We start from the raw sequence: 21,706 nt of genomic DNA on the forward strand, positions 1-21,706 counted from the left end.
AAAATAGACAATGCTGGAAGAAGCAGAGGACTGAATAAGTCATATGGAAGACAAAATGGTGGGAAATAATGAAGCTGAATAACAAAGAGAAAGAAGAATTATGGGCAGCCTAGGTGGCTTGTGGTTTAATGCCACCTTCAGCCCAGGGCGTGATCCTGGGGACCCAAGATAGAGTCCCACGTTGGGCTTCCTGCACGGGGAGCCTGCTTCTCCCTCTGCCTGTGTCTTTGCCTCTCTCCTCTCTGTGTCTCTCATGAATAAATAAATGAAATCTTAAAAAAAATAAAATAAAATATTAAAAAAAAGAAAGAAAGAAGAATTAGGGGACACAAGAATAGACTTAAGGAAATCAGTGACTCCATCAAACATAAAACATTTGTATTATAAAAGTCCCAGAAGAAGAAGAAGAATGAGAAAGGGGGCAGAAAATTTATTTCAAGAAATAGCAGAAAACTTCCCTTAAATGGGGAAGGAAACAGAAAGACAGATGCATGAGGCACAGAAAACTCCCATTAATACCAACAAAAGCAGGCCAAACTAAGACATACTGTAATTAATATTGCAAAATTCAGTGATAAAGAAAAAAATCTTACAAGCAGCAAGACAAAAGAAATCCTTAACTTACAAGGGAAGACCCATAAGGCTAAATGGAGATTTTTCAACAGAAACTTGGAAGCCAGAAGGGACTGGCATGATACAGTCAAAGTGCTGAGCAGGAAAAAGCTGCAGCCAGGAATGCTCTATCCAGCAACGCTTTCATTCAGAATAGAAGCAGAGATAAGAAGTTTCTCAGACAAAATCTAAAGGAATTGGGGCACCTGGGTGGCTCAGTTGGTTAAGCGTCTAACTTTTAATCTCAGCTCAGGTCTTGATCTCAGGGTCATGAGTTTAAGCACCACATTGGGCTTCACACTGGGCATGGAGTCTACTTAAAAACAACAACAACAACAACAACAACAACAAAACTAAAGGAGTTTGTGACTGCTAAACCAGCCCTGAAAGAAAAGAGCGGACTCTTTAAGTGCAAAAGAGAAACTAAAAGTGACAAAGGATCAGAGAAAATCTTTGGAAACAACAAACAAGTAATAAAATGGTGATAAATACATATCTATCAACAATTACTTTGAGGGGCACCTGGCTGGCTCAGTAGGTGGATATGCAACTCTTGATTTGGGGGTTGTAGGTTTGAGCCCCATGTTTGGTGTGAGGATTACTTAAAAATCTTTAAAAAAATTCCTTTGAATGAAGGTAGACTAAATGCACCAAACAAAAGAGATAGGATGTCAGAATGGATAAAAAAAAAAAAAAAGAAAAAAGAAAAACAAGACCCATCTATATGCTGCCTATGAGAGACTATTTTATTTAAAGAATTTATTAATTTACTTGAGAGAGAGAGAGAGAGAGAGAGAGAGAGAGAGAGAGAGAGAGAGAGACAGCATGAGAGGGGGGAGGGTAAAAGGGAGAAGCAGACACCCTGCTGAGCAGGGAGCCTGATGTGGGCTCCATCCTGGGACTCTGGGATCATGACCTGAGCTGAAGGCAGACGCTTAACTGACTGAGCCACCCAGGCACCACAAGAGATTCGTTTTAGACCTAAAGACACCTGCAGATTGAAAGTGAAGGGATGAAGAAACATTTGTCACACAAATGGACAGATCATCTAAGCAGGATAACAAGGAAACAATGGCTTTGAAGGATACACTGGACCAAATGCACTTAACAAATATATTCAGAACATTCCATCCTAAAACAGCAAAATTTACATTCAAGTAGACATAAGACATTCTCCAGAATAGATCACATATTAGGTCATGAAACAAGCCTCAACAAATACAAAAAGACTGAAATCATACCATGCACCTTTTCTGACCATACACTATGAAACTAGAGGTCAACCACAAGAAAAAATTTGTGAAGACTACAAATACACGGAGGCTAAACAACAATAAATGGGGATCCCTGGATGGCTCAGCGGTTTAGCGCCGCCTTTGGCCCAGGGCATGATCCTGGAGTCCCAGGATCGAGTCCCACATCAGACTCCCTGTGTGGAACCTGCTTCTGTCTCTGCCCCACCCCCCTCTCTGTCCCTCGTGAATGAATAAATAAATAAAATCTTAAAAAAAAAAACACAACAATAAATGGATCAGCCAAGAAATCAAAGAAGAAATTAAAAACATACATGGAAACAAATGAAAACACAATAGTCCAAAACCTTTGGGATACAGCAAAGGGAAAGAAATGTATAGCAAAACAGGCCTACCTCAAGAAACAAGAAAAATTTCAAATAAACCACCTAGTGTTATACCTAAAGGAACTAGAGAAAGAACAACAAATGAAACCTGAAGCCAGAATGAAGGGAATAATAAAGATCAGAGCAGAAATAAATGATACAGAAACTTAAAAAAAAAAAAAAACCAACAAAAAAACCCCAGTACAACAGATCAATGAAACCAGGAGCTGGTTCTTTGAAAAAATTAATAAAATCAATAAATCTCTAGCCAGACTTATCAAAAGGAAAAGATAAGGGGGGCAGCCCCAGTGGTGCAGCGGTTTAGTGCTGCCTGCAGCCCAGGGCGTGATCCTGGAGACCCTGGATCGAGTCCCACGTCAGGCTCTCTGCATGGCGCCTGCTTCTCCCTCTGCCTGTGTCTCTGCCTCTCTCTCTCTCTGTGTCTCTATGAATAAATAAAATCTTTTTTTATTTTATTTTATTTTATTTTATTTTATTTTATTTTATTTTATTTTATTTTATTATTTTATTTTATTTTATTATTTATTTATGATAGTCACAGAGAGAGAGAGAGAGGCAGAGACATAGGCAGAGGGAGAAGCAGGCTCCATGCACCGGGAGCCCGATGTGGGATTCGATCCTGGGTCTCCAGGATCGCGCCCTGGGCCAAAGGCAGGCGCCGAACCGCTGTGCCACCCAGGGATCCCGAATAAATAAAATCTTAAAAAAAAAAAACAAAACAGGAAAAGATAAGGGTCCCAAACAAATGCAATCAAAAATAAAAGGGAGAAGAAATAGGGTGCACCTCGGTGGTTCAGTCAGTTAAGCATCTGCCTTTGGCTCAGGTCACGATCCCAGGGTCCTGGCATCAAGTTCCACATCAAGCTCCCTGGTAAGTGGGGAGTCTGCTTCTTCCTCTCCCTCTGCCCCTTTCCCCACTCATGCTTTCTCTCTTGTTCACTCTCTAATAAATAGATAAAATCTTTAAAAAATAAAAAAGAGAAGAAATAACACCACAGAAATACAATTGAGAGAATTTTTTTAAAATTTTTTATTTATTTATGATAGTCACAGAGAGAGAGGTAGAGACATAGGCAGAGGGAGAAGCAGGCTCCATGCACCGGGAGCCCGATGTGGGATTCGATCCCGGGTCTCCAGGATTGCGCCCTGGGCCAAAGGCAGGTGCCAAACCGCTGCGCCACCCAGGGATCCCAATTATGAGAGAATATTATGAAAAACTATATGCCAACAAACTGGACAACTGAGAAAGAAATGGATACGTTTCTACAAATGTATGAACTACCAAAACTGAAACAGGAAGAAATAGAAAATTTGAACAAATTAATAACCAGCAAAGAAACGGAATCAGTAATCAAATATCTCCCAACCAACAAAAGTCCAGGGCCAGATGGCTTCCTAGAGGAATCCTACCAAACATTTAGAGAAGAGTTAATAGCTCTTCTCAAACTGTTCCAAAAATAGAAATGGAAGGAAAACTTCCAAACTCATTCTATGGGGCCAGCATTCCCCTGATTCCAAAACCAGATAAAGATTCCACTAAAAAAAAGATAACTACAGGCCAATATCCTTAATGCACATGGGTGCAAAAATTCTCAACAAAATACTAGCAAATTGAACTCAATAGTACAGTAAAAGAATCACTCACCACTCACCAATCAAGTGGGATTTATTCCAGGACTGCAAGTGTGGTTCAATATTCACAAATCATTGTGATACAGGACATTAATAAGAAAAAGGATTAGAACCATATGATCCTTTCAATAGATGTAGAAAAAGCATTTGACAAAGTACAACATCCATTCATGATAAAAACTCTCAACAAAGTAGGGACAGATGGAACATACCTCAACATCATAAAGGCCACGTATCAAAAGACCCACAGCTAATATCCTCAATGGTGGAAAACAGAGTCTTTCCTCTAGTCTTGTTCCAGGCCAAGACAGGGATGCCCACTTTCACCACTCTTATTTAACATAGTACTGGAAGTCCTATCCTCAGCAATCAGACAACAAAAAGAAAGAAAAGACATTCAGATCAGCAAGGAAGAAATCAAACTTTCACTATTCAAATGACATGATACTCTATGTAGAAAAGACTCCACACCAAAACATTGCTAGAATACACAAATTCAGTAAAGCTGCAGAATACAAAACCAATGTACAGAAATCTGTAATACTTCTATACAACAATAATGAAGCAGTAGAAAAAGAAATCAAGGAATTAATCCCATTTACAATTGCACCAAAACCTGTAAGATACTTAGGAATAAACCTAACCAAGGTTGTAAAAGACCTGTACTCTGAAAACTATAAAACACTGGTGAGGGGCAGCCCCGGGTGGCTCAGCGGTTTAGTGCTGCCTTCAGCCCAGGGCATGATCCTGGAGAACCAGGATCGAGTTTCACGTTGGGCTCCCTACATGGAGCCTGCTTCTCCCTCTGCCTGTGTCTCTGCCTCTCTCTCTGTCATGAATAAATAAATAAAATCTTAAAAAAAAATTAAAAATCATACCACCCATTAATTCTATTTCTGGGTATTTACCCAAAGAAAAATAAAACAGTAATTTTAAAAGATGTATGTTGTTTATTGCAGTATTTACAATAGCCAAGATATGGAAGAGCCTAAGTGTCTATCAATAAAGATGTGGCATATATAAATATAATAAAATGTATTTTGCCATAAAAAATAAACCTTGGGGTGCCTCGGTGGCTCAGTTGGTTAAGTGTCCAAGTCTTGATTTCAGCTCAGGTCCTGATCTCAGGGTCATGAGATGGAGCCCCACATTGGGCTCTGTGCTTAGTGAAGAGTCTGCTTGGGATTGAGCCCCACATTGGGCTCCCTGTTCAGCAGAGAGTCTGCTTCTCTCTCTCTCTGCTGCTCCCCTAGCTTGTGCTTGCTTTCTGTCAAATACATAAATAAAATCTTTAAAAAGTACAGCATAGGGAATATAGTTAATAATAATGTAATAATTTTGTGTCTAAAGTCACAAAAAGTGGCAGAGTCAGGGACTTCTAGCCAGTTGTCTACAGTTCTCAGTATAAGCTGCTACTTCAAAGAATGGTTTGGAATATCAACATTACCCGAGACCCCGTATCATCACAGACGGGCTAAATCAGAAGCTGTATTTTAACATAATCCCTGCATGATTCCTATATACATTAGTTTGAGCAGCTCTGAGTTCTGCCACACTGGCTCTCTCTACCATATTTCTACTCTGGTACATGAGGTGGACTCAAACATGTCATGTTGACGAGCCAAGGACAACCTTTATTTTTAAGGAATTCTTCAGCTGATGCTAATTGTTTTAAAGAACCAATTAACAAATTAATTCATTAAGGCTTGAAGGAGGCTATTACCTTCTTAAAAGGATTAGCTGTGGAAATATTTCTCTCTGAAATCATACTATTCACACATTCCTTTTTGGGCTATCTTTTATATTTTAAATCAAAAGCCAAGAAGGTAACTGTATGAAACCCAGTGACATATTCCATAAAATACTATTTACCTATATAGTGTTTTATAGTCACCAAGTGCATTTTTCATATTTCTTGGAATGACCATAAGAGTTTATTATTGGGACTCAGGTAAATTGTCTAAGGTCACATTAATAGATATTAGGAGAATTAAGACTCAAATACGGTTCCTTTGCCTTCCATTTCCATATCTGTTTCACTGCATAAGACTGAACAATGGAGGCAAACACCATAGCATAGCAAAGCAGTCATTTCTTGGAGAATAGAGCAGCACTGTTTTCACGGTTCCTGCAGATCTAGCCCTGGAGTTAACAAAGGGAGATTCTACTCCTGGGGAACCCTGGTGTCTGTCATTGCTTTATTCTTGAAAGAGGTTCAAGAGGTTCCACAGGTTTCGGTGGGGACTGGAGGTGGGAAGGAGCATTGGCACTCTACTGGAGTAACTTCTCTCTGAGACAACCAAAATCATGCGAACATCTACAATCCTAGCTGAAATAACATTTCAGTCTTTAGAATTCATTTAAGGATGTATTTATTTACAAGATACAAATGCTTAATATTTAATAGGAATTAAAGTGCTTAATTTTACAATGTTTCCAATTCTATGCCTTTATGACCAAATATACATATGTTACACAATATATACACTATATGCAAGTATTTTACATTCTTATAGCTAGAAAAGAATTACTTTTTGTGTACACTTTTTCACATTGGAGTTAACTCTAAAATTCTGGTAACATACCTTCTCAAACTGATCAGTGAACAATTCCAAAACCCAGATAACACTTATTCAAAAATATCAGTCAATTGTCACTCACAAAATAAAATGCTAGTTTGGTTAAAAAAAAAAAAGACAACAAAAGTTTTATATACAGACATGATTGCTAATGAATGGAGACCCCCAGGTGATACATTCCAACATCCACGTAATGTGTAATATATAATGCAATTCTGTTACCGTAATGGTCCCCACAGACTATTTCTTTCCAAACTGATATACATATATATTAATATATATATATCTCACTTTATGTATTTGGTATTCACTTATTAAAATATGCTACAATGAGATTTCTTGATTTAATTTCTCACTAAATCTACCATAACAAATTTTAGGAAGAAGTATACCATCATGTAATTCTTAGTGACCCCAACGAGTTAAAAACTATCTTGTAGAAGCCATGTGCTAGTTCATCTCAAAACACAGAAAAGGTACTGCATTCTGCCAAATGCACAGTCCAAAAAGTGGAAAACAATGATTGACTTTAGAGGAATTTTTTACCTCAGTAAACAGTGCAGAAAATGGCCCATTAGAATGAAAGATTTTAAGCCTAATGGAAAAAGTAACTAATGGAGAAAGGCCTGGGTGCTTTTCCCATCAGTTTACAATTACAAAGATTTCTATTTTATAGTTCATATTCCTTCTTCAGTTTAAGTTTTTTTCTCTTGTCTTAACATATACTGTTCTGATCTCAAGATCAAGCAGACTCCTTCTGTTTACCCTTGTTTATTTCAGTTCCTAATTTTTTTTATTCCTCTTTACTGTATCAGTAAGAAAGTAATCTTCTCACGAAAACATGATTACGGGGCACACATAAGAATGAATTGTACTAAAAATCCATGTAAATAATTTATGTTAAAATATTTAAGTTAAAAAGAACAGTGTCTATAAAAATTTCATTCCTATGGAAAAACAGAATTGGAAATCAACAATGTTTTTACATATCTACATATATGCATAAATTCACAGAAAGGGTTTTAAAAGTCTAGTGGTCTTTATATATCATACTCATATTTTCTAAATCTGAAGAATCTATAGTAGATAGTAATATGAAAATAAAAAGCAATTTGATTCTACTAAAATTGGATGAGAATGAAGAAGTAACACGATCCACTACAGGTGTCAATACAGTTCTATAGAATAAGAACTGGTTAGCCACAGTTTTTATATTAATACATTCTTGAAGAATACAAAATTGAAGAACGAAGACATTAAGACATTCTTGCCTTTTGAATTAATTTTAGCTTATAAATACCATGTGCTTAATCTTAGACCCGCTAACATAGAACATCATATGATGTAGGAAATTTTAATTTTTTCTGCATTATAGCAAGGATACCTGAAAAAAAAAAATAAAACCTTTGTTCCTTAGAAGTTTATTTGCTTCTGTTGGTGCCTTTTCATCTGGATATATCTAGTCCAGAAAGATCATTATTTGAGTTAGCACAGACAATATTCTCAGAATAAGAACTTAAGGCTTTAAATATAATCAGAAATGGGATCTAAAATTTGAAGGGGAAAAAAAAAAAACCCACCCTGTTTCCACAAAGTAGACAACAAAGAGTAAAACAGAATTGGGAACTCGCAAAAGTATTTTTGATATAAGGGTTTTAAAAGGCATCAATGAATCTTTACCAACCCTGCAGTACTATGAAGTTTGTAGTTTATCTACCTATGACTACGACAAGTACTCTTTTAAAAAATCCAAATGTGTACCTATATATGGGGACAGGGGTACACTTAAATGATTAGTTCTTGTAAAAAGTTTAGTAATTTCTTAGGTTGGAGTTTTTTGTTTTTTTTTTAATTGGGATAGGTCATCCAGTGAAGGTAAGTACACCAACCTGTTTGTTGTATTAAGCTTCATGGAAAATGAAATGCAGCTTGATAAAGTAGTGCAGATGTGCTTATTCTCTCATCATCCATACCCTTTGCAAAAGGAAAAATGCTTTTGACAGTTATTTGAATCCAAGGAATAATGCCCCTCTTCTCTTCCCTGTACTCAGCAATTTGAATTATAGTATCACTTCTAAAAGTTAATTCTCTATATCCTTGTGGCTAGGGGCATTCATATTAAAATTTCAGTATAAAAACATACCCTGAAGAATTTTTATTGCTTGCATACATGATGGCATTGTTGATGCCATTATTACAAAAGTGGCTGGTGGCATTTTTCATTATTGAGTCCCACTTAAAACCTGGAGATAAGTCTGCACTACATTTCATACTTAACATACCAAATGGTAGACTTTCAATAAAAGCTAAATTTAAGCTTAAAAAATTGGAATGTTTTGTAATGAATAGCAGTTTTTATCAAAGAAGTATTTTTTTTTTTTTAAAGTTTGGAGGAAGGGCACTTTAAAGATGACTTGGGAAGCACCAAATTAGGGAAAATAAAAAATGAAATCTATATGGAATGTTGGTTTTAATAAGAAAGTAATCAAAAAAAATTTTTTTAATGTTCAATTTGTCTTGAGTGCTCAGGTGTCTCAGATACCACAAAATACTAGGGCTCTTGAAACCAATCACACTTTGAGGTCTTTTGGTTTAGTTGGATATTTTTACTAAATGCCTAAGAGTATTCTCTTGCCTTTCTCCAAATAAAAGCATTAGTGATTCTTTAAGAGAAACAGGTAAGGCTGCTTCATTGCTTCTCTTTGTGCTTGTCTAAAGAATAAGGGGTGGACCATGAAGTTGGTAACTGGATAACCACAAAGCCTCTTCTAGTACTAGTATTTCTATTTTTTTTTAAATTAAACATGTTAAAAGCATGAAAATATTATTTTTATGTATTCTTTTGATAATCTAAATTAAATGACATTGCTATTTATTGAGCCAAAACTTGAGTGTATCCATGTTACTCCCATTTCTGGAGAACAATTTATGATCAGGAAAGTGTAGTCTTCTCACTGTTCCAAAGAGTTTTAAAAAATAATCCGGCCCGTAAATCTTCTAAACTGGCCCACTGCTCTATCCATATGTACAAAAGTCATTCTACATTTTTATTGCTCCTCTTTTCTTGTGATTAAGACACTAATGCATCATCTATAGCTATAGTGTAACCATCTCAAAAGCCACCCTGAATATATATGTTGTACATACATACACACCACCCCTCAAACCACTGGCAACCAGAAAAGAGAAGTAATGTAACATTTCTTTCAGTCTATCCCTGATTTGATAGGGCCTAAGAAGCTACACCTTTATCTGACTCCAAATATTTGGTTTAATATTAATGATCATGGCTGGCATTCCTTTTACAGAGGAAGGCAATCTAATTGTGTCAGCCATAATTAGTTTACCTTCTCATTTGGAGTGGGGGGAAAAAAAGGAGAGACTTCAAATATTTCTTAAAATAACAGGCCTGAATGAATGTGTGGCAGTCTCAAATTCTGAGTTAATCCATTCTACATTTAAGGTATAGTTCTCAAAGGCCAAGATACTGAGGTTGTTCTTGTGGATTTCTAGCAAACTTAGGCATTTAAAAGTGACAATGTTTGGGGTATAGCAGGGTAAAATGGGAGGAAAAAATCTAATTTGAGAAAAAGATGAAGTTAAATAGTCAACTTAATGTGAGATTTTAATCACAACCACCATATAATGAAGAGCAGCCCTGGGACAAGAAACCATATTTTGACTATTAAACTTTCCCCAGATGACAGGGGAAAAAATGCTCAGACTCTCTTTAAACATCTCATACCTCCCAAACCTGCCATGAAGATATTGCTTTTCATTAATGTGTTTCCCCTCCTCTTCTTCACTGAGGAGGTGTAAAGAGTTGAGCATAAAGTTCCTCTAATAGCTATTTACCTGCCCCTCAAACAGTTTATCACATGTGAATTTCGTTTCCCATCTGACAAAGGAATAGGCCCACACAGTTATCTTAAGTGTTAATTAGATATAGTCCTCATTTAACTATGCTTAACAGTCTTATGGAAAAGAAAAACATTACAATAAATGTAGTTTCCATACATCCCAGTTCTGTATAATGTCAGGTATCTTGTACAGTTTAGGTTTCTGTGAATGTTTTTGCACATGCTCATATTAAATGCTGCAACAACTGCAGGATTGTGAAAGGTAAAATAACTTGTGTGACTTCGACCATCCCAGTGGCCAAAATGTACTTTATCTCAGGATAATCAAGACTGAAGCATTAATTAAACCCTCATTATATATTTAAATAGGTATTATTAGCACCTTCAAAGAGAGGCACTGTTTTAAATAGGCACAGAACGAAAAAATAGTACTTTAAAAATACTGTTGGAACTAATATATCCCATGCCACATAAATTACTGCTTTTTCTTATTATAAAAATATCAATACCTTTAGATGTCAATCAATTAAACATAAATCACCAAAAACATTTCTGAAGTTTAGAACAATGTTCAATTCCAAGATAAAACATGCTTTATATTTAAAAAATAAATTAGAGACAAATATGAACCTAAAGCTGAAGAGAAAAGCATGTATAATATAATTATATTCATATTTAATGCTATATATACATACTTCCTATATACTTGAGATATTTTATTCTTAGGAATATTTCTACAAAAACAAGTATCTTTTCCTAATAAGTTGAAAGTCTGAACACCAACAATTTGTCCTTTTTGTTTTAAAAGAACATATATTATTTATGCAGCTTGAGCTTTATAAACTAAATTAAATAAGTTAATACAATAGCCTAAACTGTCCCTGTATTTTTTTATTTTTTTATTTTACCATGGATCTATTTTGGCAACATGGAGGTATATCTTTAAAACTGTTACAAGTCCTACCTGTGAAGGAGAAGACATAGAAGGACCTTAGATGGATGTGGCCCATTCTAACCTGATCGTGATAGAATCCATTGATACCGTTTTCTTCAAGACAAAAGTACATATGCAAGGAATAGCTCATTAAAAAATGCTCCATTTTCACATTATTTCAAACTTTTATCGGTAGAATGGCTCTGCACATCAGTTTCACTTAAGAGTACAGAAACATAGGAAAATAGTCCCCCAAAAGATGCATTTATGAGCCTATGTTTTTCAACATAAAGTGCTAAGAGATGAATAAGGAGGGCTGGGAATGTCTTAAGCTGTAAATCTTGAGACCCCCCACATTGTGGGTGGTCCTGGAGTTCAGCATTCTGATTTTTTCTTAGGTTCAGGATGATCATCCAAGGTGGCAGGATGCTTGTTGGGACCGTCTGGTGTCTCACCTGTGACAGCTAAAAAGATGATTTTCAGCCACTTCTGTTTCAGTTCCTCACTATCTGCAGCAAAGCTGTGTACAGACTTGGACTGGGTCAGTTTGAAACTGTGTGGCAGGTCTGCACTCCTTGGCATATCGTCCACGACATAGCCCAGGAGTGGAATGGTGGCCTGCGCTCGGACGTCCTAAGGAAAAAAACATGGAACACAGGAGTGTGAGATGTATGAGCTTGCTACCCGTGGCCCCTGTGACCTGGCTCCCACTAAACCTTGTTCCCTACCACTGCTCCACACAGTCTCACACCGTGAGCTCTCTGGACAGAGACAGTGATCCAGTGCTGAGCGTACTGCCTGGATACGAGGCCACTGAAAATGTCGGCTGAACGAATGAATGAATTCAGTGAGCAGTCTGATTTTCCCTCTCCCCCTGCTCATGCTCTTCTCTCTCTCTCAAATAAATAAAGGCTTAAAAATATTAAAAAACGGTTTAAAAAATCAATTTAAATAAACTTGAATTTTAGTTACTAATTATTATTATTATTACTTTATTATTATTAGTTTTACTAATTATTTTTCAATTGTAGTGAAAGACAATGCAACTGTCTGAGCTCTCTTGTTCTGGAGAGGAATAATAGAAGGATTTTGAGTTCGTGTCTTTTTTCTTTTCTTTTTTTAAAAAAAATATTTTAAAAAAAATAAATTAAAAAAAAATTTTATTTATTTATTCGTGAGAGACACAGAGAGAGAGGCAAAGACACAGGCAGAGGGAGAAGCAGGCTCCCTGCAGGAAGCCCGACGTGGGACTTGATCCCTGAACCCCAGGATCACACCCAGAGCCAAAGGCAGATGCTCAACCACTGAGCCATTCAGGTATCCCTGAGTTCATGTCTATTGGCCTCCCTCTTTCCCCTCAGAAAGATACAGTTTAGATACCTGCGGGGCACCGTACATGTACAGCACAAGAGGGTCTTGTTTGGGGATCACACACCAAGCTTTCTGCCAAGGTTTTGACTTCTCCATATATTGAAGAAAGCTGCACACTATGCTGTTTCCAGATACTTCTGCTGATTCAATCTAGAAAAATATAATGGAAAGGGCGTGAGAGAAAGAATACAAAACGAAGCAGGTAGAGAAGTGATTCACCCTAGGGAACATTCATAAAGCACAATATATTCATATAAAATGTCTCTTGGGAATGCCCCCAAAGGGGCCATTTGCAATTTATTATATAAATACTCATCTAGATCTTCCATGAGGAAAGGAAAATATGAGTGAATTTTAACTATTACCAGACTGCAAGTTTAAATACAGTTAAACATTTACTGGCTGCTTGCTATGCAGGTGCTTTTCTTAGTCCACTATTGTGTTATTATTTCATTTACTCCTCATACCAATACTAGGAAGGTACCACTTTCATTATCTATGAGATTCAGAGATGAAATAACTTTCTCCAGATCATACATTTAGGAACCAGCTTCAACTGGGTAACAGTGCAGTAGCAAATGTATATGATACATGTATTGATGTACATATACATCAATGTATATCAATACAATATTAATATATGCATGTATGTATGTATCATATTTATGTTTATATATATAAAATTGGCTAAAAGGGGACAAAATCATTCAACTAAATGATAGATTTATTATACACATTATAATATAGACATTATATACGTTATGGGAAGCAAGTGGTCTGCTTCTGTTCTCCATGGCTCAAATCCTCAGGGTACTGCTACTTAATGCCATCCACCAAACTGTGCTGGTTCAGACTTTTTTGCTACCCATTCAAGATAAAGCACAGAGAATAAGAGCAAGCACTTAGAAACTTTTAGAGCAATCTGGCTTTGTGATGACACACAAGCAACATGATTATGTATCTTACAAAAGTATTGAGCTGTGGTGGTTTGGAAATAAAACTGGCCCTTCCTCACAGATAGTTTAAGAAGCACTGTCTGGCAAACTATGGCCCACCAGCCTGTTTTTGCATGGCCTATGAGTTAAGAATAGTTTTTATAGATGAACATTTAAAATTGACCTGATGACAGGGAACACTAACTTTGGACTCCAATTAAAGAAAATGTTATCTCCCCTATCCACCAAGAATTCCAGTCTTATTACCATATTATAAAAAATTATACTAAGCTTATTATTGAATTTTGTCAAAAGACTGTGAAAATGTTTTCTTTCTTGTTAGAAAGTAATATTCTCAGTTTTTTCTCTTGGCCCGAACAGACTAAAATAGTTTCTCTCTGACTCTTTTTGTTTTTAAAGATTTTATTTATTCATCAGAGAGAGAGAGAGACAGAGAGAGAGACAGAGAGAGAGATGGAGAGAGAGGCAGAGACACAGGCAGAGGGAGAAGCAGGCTTCATGCAGGGAGCCTGATGTGGGACTCGATCCCAGGTCTCCAGGATCAATCCCTGGGTGAAGGCGGCGCTAAACCGCTGAGCCACCAGAGCTGCCCTCTCTCTGACCCTTTATCAGAAAACCTTTTTGACTCTTGGTCTAGAGCACATAACAAACTAGTTGGCATAAAGCCAGTTTCAAGTATGTATGCATATGTATGTACATGTACTCATATACGTATCATTTTCTATTTATGGACTTCATGATATAAGTGTGTTAACCTGGTAATTTGTCCCCCGAGTATAGATTTTTTTTGAGAAAACTACGTAGGGTTTTTTATTTCATAGATATAGCCTGAAACTCTTCCCTTAAAACAAGTTATTTGACTCATTATATTATGCCAGTTACATCACTTGCTTGTGTTAAGTCTTGAGGCTGTATTCCTGGGAGCCAGTGAAATGTAAGCATGTCTTTCCACCTTCCCTGCCAGAGAAAGCCCCTTTTTGGTCTGCCTACAAAAGCAACATATACCCTGGAAGAATTCAGAGTTATACTTTTAGCTTGTCAGCCTATACTTTAACCTTAAATGGATGCTGAAGTTTTTGATTCTTTTTCAGTTAACAGAAATGATCTTTGTATGCTTACACTGCATAGATGCTCAATAAATGCTTATTGATTCTTAATAAACCATGGAAATTCTTTAATATTTATCTATCTATTTATTTATTTAAAAAAAAGATTCTATTTACCTATTCATGAGAGACACAGAGAGAGAGGCAGAGACACAGGCAGAGGGAGAAGCAGGCTCCATGCAGGGAGCCCAGTGTGGGACTAGATCCAGGGACTCCAGGATCACACCCTGAGCCACCCAGGCATCCCAAACCATGGAAATTCTTAATAAACAAAGTATGTCTCTGACTTTAGATACATAGAATTCTGATCATGAGCCTATTCTTCAAAGACTTTCCAGGCTATGTTGAACGTTCTGAGATAAAGGCCTTATTACATAATTTATTCTTTATGTTAATATCTTTCAGTGTAAAACTCATTTCAGATACAAGCTGCATTATAGTTCCTGGGCTTGGGAGGTCCTGACTTTAGTCTAAAAACATGGGTCAAATTCATTTGCAAGATGTATCAATGATATTTTAATGCAGTTACCAGATTATTGTCACTGGCTATTAAATGATGCTTCTAATGCAATAAGTTGGTAGATTTTTTCAGGTAACAAAGTAATACTTTAATATGAATTTTAAGACAGTAGTTTTTGAAGCCAGTAAGGTAAAACTGACAAAAAAGCTTTCCTCTTAAAAAATATAAGTTGGGGGACCCCTGGGTGGCGCAGTGGTTTGGCGCCTGCCTTTGGCCCAGGGCGCGATCCTGGAGACCCGGGATCGAATCCCACATCGGGCTCCCGGTGCATGGAGCCTGCTTCTCCCTCTGCCTGTGTCTCTGCCTCTCTCTCTCTCTCTCTCTCACTGTGTGCCTATCATAAATAAATAAAAATTAAAAAAAAAAAAAAAGAAACAAAATCTTAAAAAAAAAAAAAATATAAGTTGGGCATTAGAAGAGACAATACTCTAATATTTGACTATAGCCACCTTCAGAAAACCAACATATTTCACTCTCAAATGCATGTTGATTTAATATAGCACTGTTGCTCTACACAACTGAATATAATCCCAAAATTCAGCCTGACAGGACAAATGTATGAATCTTGCTTGTTCTTCAAATTTGTTAAATATTAAGAGAAATCAGAAAATATGCTATTTGTATTATTCAGGGTTAAAAGACAATTCTACATTCCTTCCATAAAAATTTAAAAGTTGTCAAGCATTTAATATTGCATACCTCTAAAATTCCTTTTCTTTTTTTTTCTTCACTATCTGTGAATCCACTTATTATTTGATAACAGTCTTTACAAACTTTGTTCAATTTTCCACCATCATACTCAAGTTGAGCTTTGTAATCAGAACACTTCCAACAAACCACCTTAAATTAAAAAAAAAAGAGTAAATAATCATAAAGATTTGAGCAATCATCACTTATAGTAATAATAAATAAGAGTTAAATATTTAACACAAACTTCTACTAGACTAAGAATACTCTGTGAACATTAGGAGTATATGTCATGGTATTATCATACTCTTGGTGATGGGCTCTGTTTGTTCACCCTTGTCCTCGCTCTAAAGGCAGGAGGTCTTCAAAGACTTGGTTCAGACTTTTACCTTTCATACCTCTAGATGTTTCAATATGCTCCCAAAATGAACTCATGATCTTGATCTTCTCTGCCTTCAGATTTCTCCTGATTCCATCCCACCCCTCCCAACCTGTTCCCTTCTAGTGCTCCCTATTGCAGAAAATAGCACAGCCATCTAACCAGTCAAGATAAGTTAGGAATCTAGGAGTCATCATCATCCTCAACACCTCCTTCTATTTTACCCCCCAAAGAGTCACCTCATTACAAAGTCCTGCTGATTTTATCTCCTGGATATTTTTTTCTAATCTGTTTATTTTTCTACATCTTCCTTCCAAGTCCAAGCTATCAGTTTTGTACTTTGGACTATTACAGTCTCATGACTGGTCCTTGTAGTATTCTTACTGGAATTCTTACTGGAGCATTCTCCAGCCTCTATTTTTACATCCCTCTGAGATATATTTCAAACAGCACCAGATGCTGTCTTAAACATGTTAATCTGATAGGTTTCTCCTCTATATAAAATCCTTAAAGTTTTCCTTTTTCTCTTGAATAAAGAACAGATTCTTCCCCATGGCCCACAACATCTATATAATCTGCCCCTCTTCCTCTCTGTATTCCCTGTAACACTGGCTTCACAGAACCCCTGAAATACTATACTCCTTTCCTCTCATCTCTGCTTCAGTGAATTAACTCTTGTTCATCCTTCAGATGTTAACTCAAATTCCACTTCTTAAAGACTCCTCCAACTTCCAGAATAGGGCACCATCTCTTGTCACTATGCTACTGAAGTTCCCTTACTTTTCTTGATGCACTGATTAGTTTTTAATCATACACTTGTGTGATTATTCAGCTTATGTGTGTAACCCTCACTGGGCTGCAGGCTCTATGAGAGATTGTCCTTGTATATTTTGCTCATAAAGCACCCAATGAACATTTATAGAATGCTAATGAATGAATGAGTACGATGCAAATGCATGCTATTTCTTAATGAGTGGCATTTTTTCTGATTATTATAAAATAATTGTTAAAAAAAAAAACCCTTCCAGTTTAAAAAATTATCTTTTTGGCCATAGCAACTTCTTACTAGATGTCTCCTGAGGCAAAGGAAACAAAAGCAAAAATAAAGCATCGGGAATTCATCAAAATAAAAACCTTCTGCACAGTGAAGGAAACAATCAACAAAACTAAACGCAACCTACTGAATGGGAGAAAATATTTGCAAATGACATATCTGTTAAAGGGTTCATATCCAAAATGTATAAAACTTCTAAAACTCAACACCCCAAAAATGAATAATCCAACTTAAAAATGGGCAGAGACATGAATAGTCATTTTTCCAAGGAAGACACAGATGGCCAACAGACTCATAAAAAGATGCTTGACATCACTCATCATCAGGGAAATGTAAATCAAAACTGTAATGAGATTCCACCTTACTCTTGTTTCTTGTATTGTTACGTTTAGCCATTCTGACAACAGGTGTTGGCGAGGATGTGAGAAAGGAACTCTCTTGCACTACTAGTGGGAATGCAAACTCTGGAAAACAGTATGGAGGTTTCTCAAAAAGTTAAAAATAGAACTACCCTATGAACCAGCACTGCACTACTAGGTATTTACCCAAAGAATACAAAAATACTAATTCAAAGGGATACATGCATCCAATGTTTATAGGGATCATTATCTACAGTAACCAAACTATGCAAAGTGCCCAATTTTTCATTGACTGATAAATGGATAAAGAAGATGTATATATACACAATGGAATATTAGCCATCAAAAAGAATGAAATCTTGCCAATTGCAATAACATGGATGGGGCTAGAGCATATTACGCTAGGCAAAATGAGTCAAAGAATAACCAATACCATATGATTTAACTCATATGTGGAATCTAAGAAACAAAACAGATGAGCATAGGGAAAACATAAGAGTGAGGGCCACACCAAGAAACAGTTTCTTAGCTATAGAGAACTGATGATTACCGAAGGGGAGGTGGGGGGGATGGGTTAAATAGGTGATGGGGATCAAGGAGTCCCTTGCTGTAATAAGCACCGGGTGTTGTATGGAGGTGTTGAATCACAATATTGTACACCTGAAACTAATATTACACTGTATGTAAAAGAAAATCTTTAAAAAAATTATCTTCTTACTTCTAGAAGCATATTTTTCTCCAATTTGTAGTAGACAAACTATTTACAGACATATAAATGATAGTAAAACTTTTAGTTTAGGTTCACAGCATGTAAATTCATGATAAAGAACTATTCATTGCTTTCTCATAATTACAATGAAATTACTATAGAATTTGGTATTAGGCATGCCTGCATCGGCACATTCATATCAGGTACTATCTTATTTATTTTCAAGTCATATTATTTGGTAATCCACATTCAAACACATTTTTGTTTACTAAAGGTAAGTCTATCAGTCAATACCTGAAATCATTTCAAGCAAACTGACAGATAACAAAAAGTCTTACCCCGAAGGGAAAAAAAAGTTGTTCACTCTCAAATTTAATTACAAAACTGTTTCACTGAGAGAAAACTTAGGACAAAAATGGAAGAGGAGATCTGCAGTAAGAGAATAATTTAAAAGAACTATCAATAAGAATTGTTGCACTTTGGCATCCCAATATTATATTAAATCACAGCATTGCAATGACTACCCTTCTTGGTTTACTTGTTACTTTTTAAGAAGAAAGTATATCACCGTCAACTTGGTTTACAAGGCCATCCAAAACCTGTTATAGCTTTCCTGCTTCATTTCATGCCTTGTTTCTCTTCATGCTTTCTATATGAAACAACTCAAATCTTTGCCAGTAAATGGACTGTGTGTCCCTTTACACACATAACCATAAATCTCCTCTAATGGGCACAGAGCAGTCCACAACTATTCTTCATGGAGGCTCACACCCCTGCCCAGAGACAACTATTTCATACTGAGCCCTCTTTCTTGAATCTCCCCTCATTCCTCTTTCTTCTTTTGTTCAGCTATGACTCTTCCTCATGCTTCAATGACAACATGATATCATACTGAAAATTTTCTACCACAAAATCAAAAACACACCCACATCTGCACCCATCATTTCCTTTTCCCTTTTCGTTATAATGGCAAGAAGTTTCCCTCTCTCATCAAAAGCCTGAACTTCTTCTTATGCTATATGTTCCTTTTTTTTTCTCAAAGACATGAACTCCTTTAGTTATTATTTACCTCTATTTCTTTTTTCTTTAAGATCCTATTTATTTATTCATGAGAGACAAACACACACACACACACACACAGAGACAGAGAGAGAGAGAGAGGCAGAGACACAGGCAGAGGGAGAAGCAGGCTCCATGCAGGGAGCCTGACATAGGACTCGATCCCGGGTCTTCAGGATCACACCCTGGGCTGAAGGTGGTGCTAAACCGCTGAGCCACCTGGGCTGCCCCTTCTATTTCTTATGCCACAGTTCCCGCTTACTCATTGGGTTCCAGCCTCATGACCTCTGGCATCTCAAGAGCAGATCTAACTTTCTCCTATCTCAGGGCTTCTGACATACAGAGCCACTAAACCCCTTTCTCACTTCCCTTGGCATGGTTAACTCTTCCTCATCTTTAGACATCAGCTTAAATATCAACCCTTCATATAGGTCTCCCTTTCCCTCTCTTTTTCTTTTTTCTTTCCTTTTCTTTTTTCTTCTCTCTCTCCTTCCTTCCTTCCTTCCTTCCTTCCTTCCTTCCTTCCTTCCTTCCTTCCTTTCTTTCTTTCTTTCTTTCTTTCTTTCCCAGGTCTTCATTTTTCTAAGTAAAACTGGTTCCAAGTCATCCTTGATTAACATTATTCTCCATTTTAACTTCTTGATTGTCTCCTTATTGTCCTTATAATAATTTGAAATGCCTATTCATCTGTTTGATTTTTGTTATTTTCTCCATTAGAATGTAAGTTATGTGAAGCTGGGTATCATTTTGCTTTCCATTTCTTCTCTAGGACCCAGCACAGTTTTTTGTATGTAGCTGTCATCAAAATACGTTTATCAACTAAATGATTTATTTACTGAAAAAAAAAAAATTTTTTTTTTTGCCTTTTCAAACTTGGTGATTTTACAACACTTATCTAGTTACTAGCAACCTTCAGACCATTAAGAAATCTCACTTACATGTCCGCATGCTCGACAATGATGCCTTCTTCTTGTCAGTGCATTGAAAGACTCTTTGCATTTCATACACATCGTTACTTCATTATCTCGGATCCATCTTGGAGCTCTTTTCCCTAGCTCAGCAGTCTAAAAAGGAAAGGTTCAATTTTAATAGGAAAAATGGTTATTTCCATCTATTTACTTACTTATTTAAAAAGCACGTTTGACAACACTGTTCATATCGTGCTTTGAAACTCAACACCTAGGAAAAGATATAAAAGGTTTAAAGAAATTTAAGTAGCATAAAAAGGTACTCACTATTGTATTAATGTAAGAAAGAATGAGATTCTGTCTAAATAGCCAGTTCTAGCATTGCAAAGAGAAAAGAACTTAAAGAATTTATTCCAACTTACAGAAACCTCTGAGTGCATGTCATTATCCTTTGCAATTGCATTTCTGAAGGTTTCATGCCTCTGATGGAAAGCATCAATGGTCTCTTGAAGGGCCTAAAATATAAGTGAGATTCAAAGCACATAGTAAAATTTCAAATTAATGAAAATGCTATATTAAACAAACATCTGTGATGTAGGAATGATCTTAAAAATTAAATGACCTTGTTCTGATGTTGATATGTGGGCACTATTTATATGGGCACATTTATGGACACATACAAAGGTTACCAAAAAGCAAAAATGAAAAGAGAAATATGGTTTACCTTGATCCATTCTTCTTTGTCTTGCTCAGAACTAAAACAAAACAAAATTCAAGTGAATACAGAGAACATTAATGAGTTACATCTCATGAATAAAACTATGATTTAATGCTGTTACAACTTTCTGGAAAATCCAGGGATGTCCAGGAAGGAGTTACAATAAAAATAAAACAGAATCACTGGCAATTTAACAAATACTTTTTAATTTTTTTTTAAGAAAGGGGGTGGAGGGGATTCTGGGTGGCTCCGTGGTTTAGCACCTGCCTTCGGCCCAGGGCATGGTCCTGGAGTCCTGGGATCGAGTCCCACATCGGGCTCCTTGCGTGGAGCCTGCTTCTCCCTCTGCCTGTGTCTCTGCCTCTCTCTCTCTCTGTGTCTCTCATGAATAAATAAATAAAATCTTAAAAAAAAAATAGCATCTCCTTTAAAAAAAAAAAAAGAAGAAGAAGAAAAGAAAGAAAGGGGGTGGAGGGGCAAAGGGAGAGGGATAATCTTAAGCAGGTTCCACACCCAGTGTGGAGCCTGATACAGGGCTCAATCTCACGACTCTGAGATCATGACCTGAGCTGAAATCAAGGGTCAGATGCTTAACCAACTGAGCTACTTGGGCACCCCCCTGAA

At 36.6% G+C, this 21,706-nt stretch overlaps 1 protein-coding gene across 7 annotated transcripts in view; it reads right to left on the bottom strand.

Moving 5' to 3' along the window:
- Nucleotides 1-3,902: 3,902 nt before the first annotated feature.
- The window catches only part of FGD4 (FYVE, RhoGEF and PH domain containing 4), a 215,442-nt gene continuing 197,638 nt past the window's right edge, over nt 3,903-21,706 (bottom strand). For 5 of the 7 annotated variants that reach the window (XM_072765607.1, XM_072765609.1, XM_026000098.2 and 2 more), the window contains 6 exons: nt 21,089-21,119; nt 20,787-20,879; nt 20,395-20,520; nt 15,909-16,049; nt 12,637-12,777; nt 9,962-11,889 (listed from right to left, as the gene is read on the bottom strand). In XM_072765607.1, coding sequence (XP_072621708.1) covers nt 11,632-11,889; nt 12,637-12,777; nt 15,909-16,049; nt 20,395-20,520; nt 20,787-20,879; nt 21,089-21,119 — 790 coding nt within the window. In that variant the 3' untranslated portion in view covers nt 9,962-11,631. Of the gene's footprint in view, nt 4,240-9,961; nt 11,890-12,636; nt 12,778-15,908; nt 16,050-20,394; nt 20,521-20,786; nt 20,880-21,088; nt 21,120-21,706 lie in introns of those variants that run through there. The other 2 variants (XM_026000097.2, XM_072765608.1) reach the window with 2 other exon arrangements.

The sequence above is a fragment of the Vulpes vulpes genome, chromosome 8, assembly GCF_048418805.1.
Source record: "Vulpes vulpes isolate BD-2025 chromosome 8, VulVul3, whole genome shotgun sequence".
Taxonomy (NCBI): domain Eukaryota; kingdom Metazoa; phylum Chordata; class Mammalia; order Carnivora; family Canidae; genus Vulpes; species Vulpes vulpes.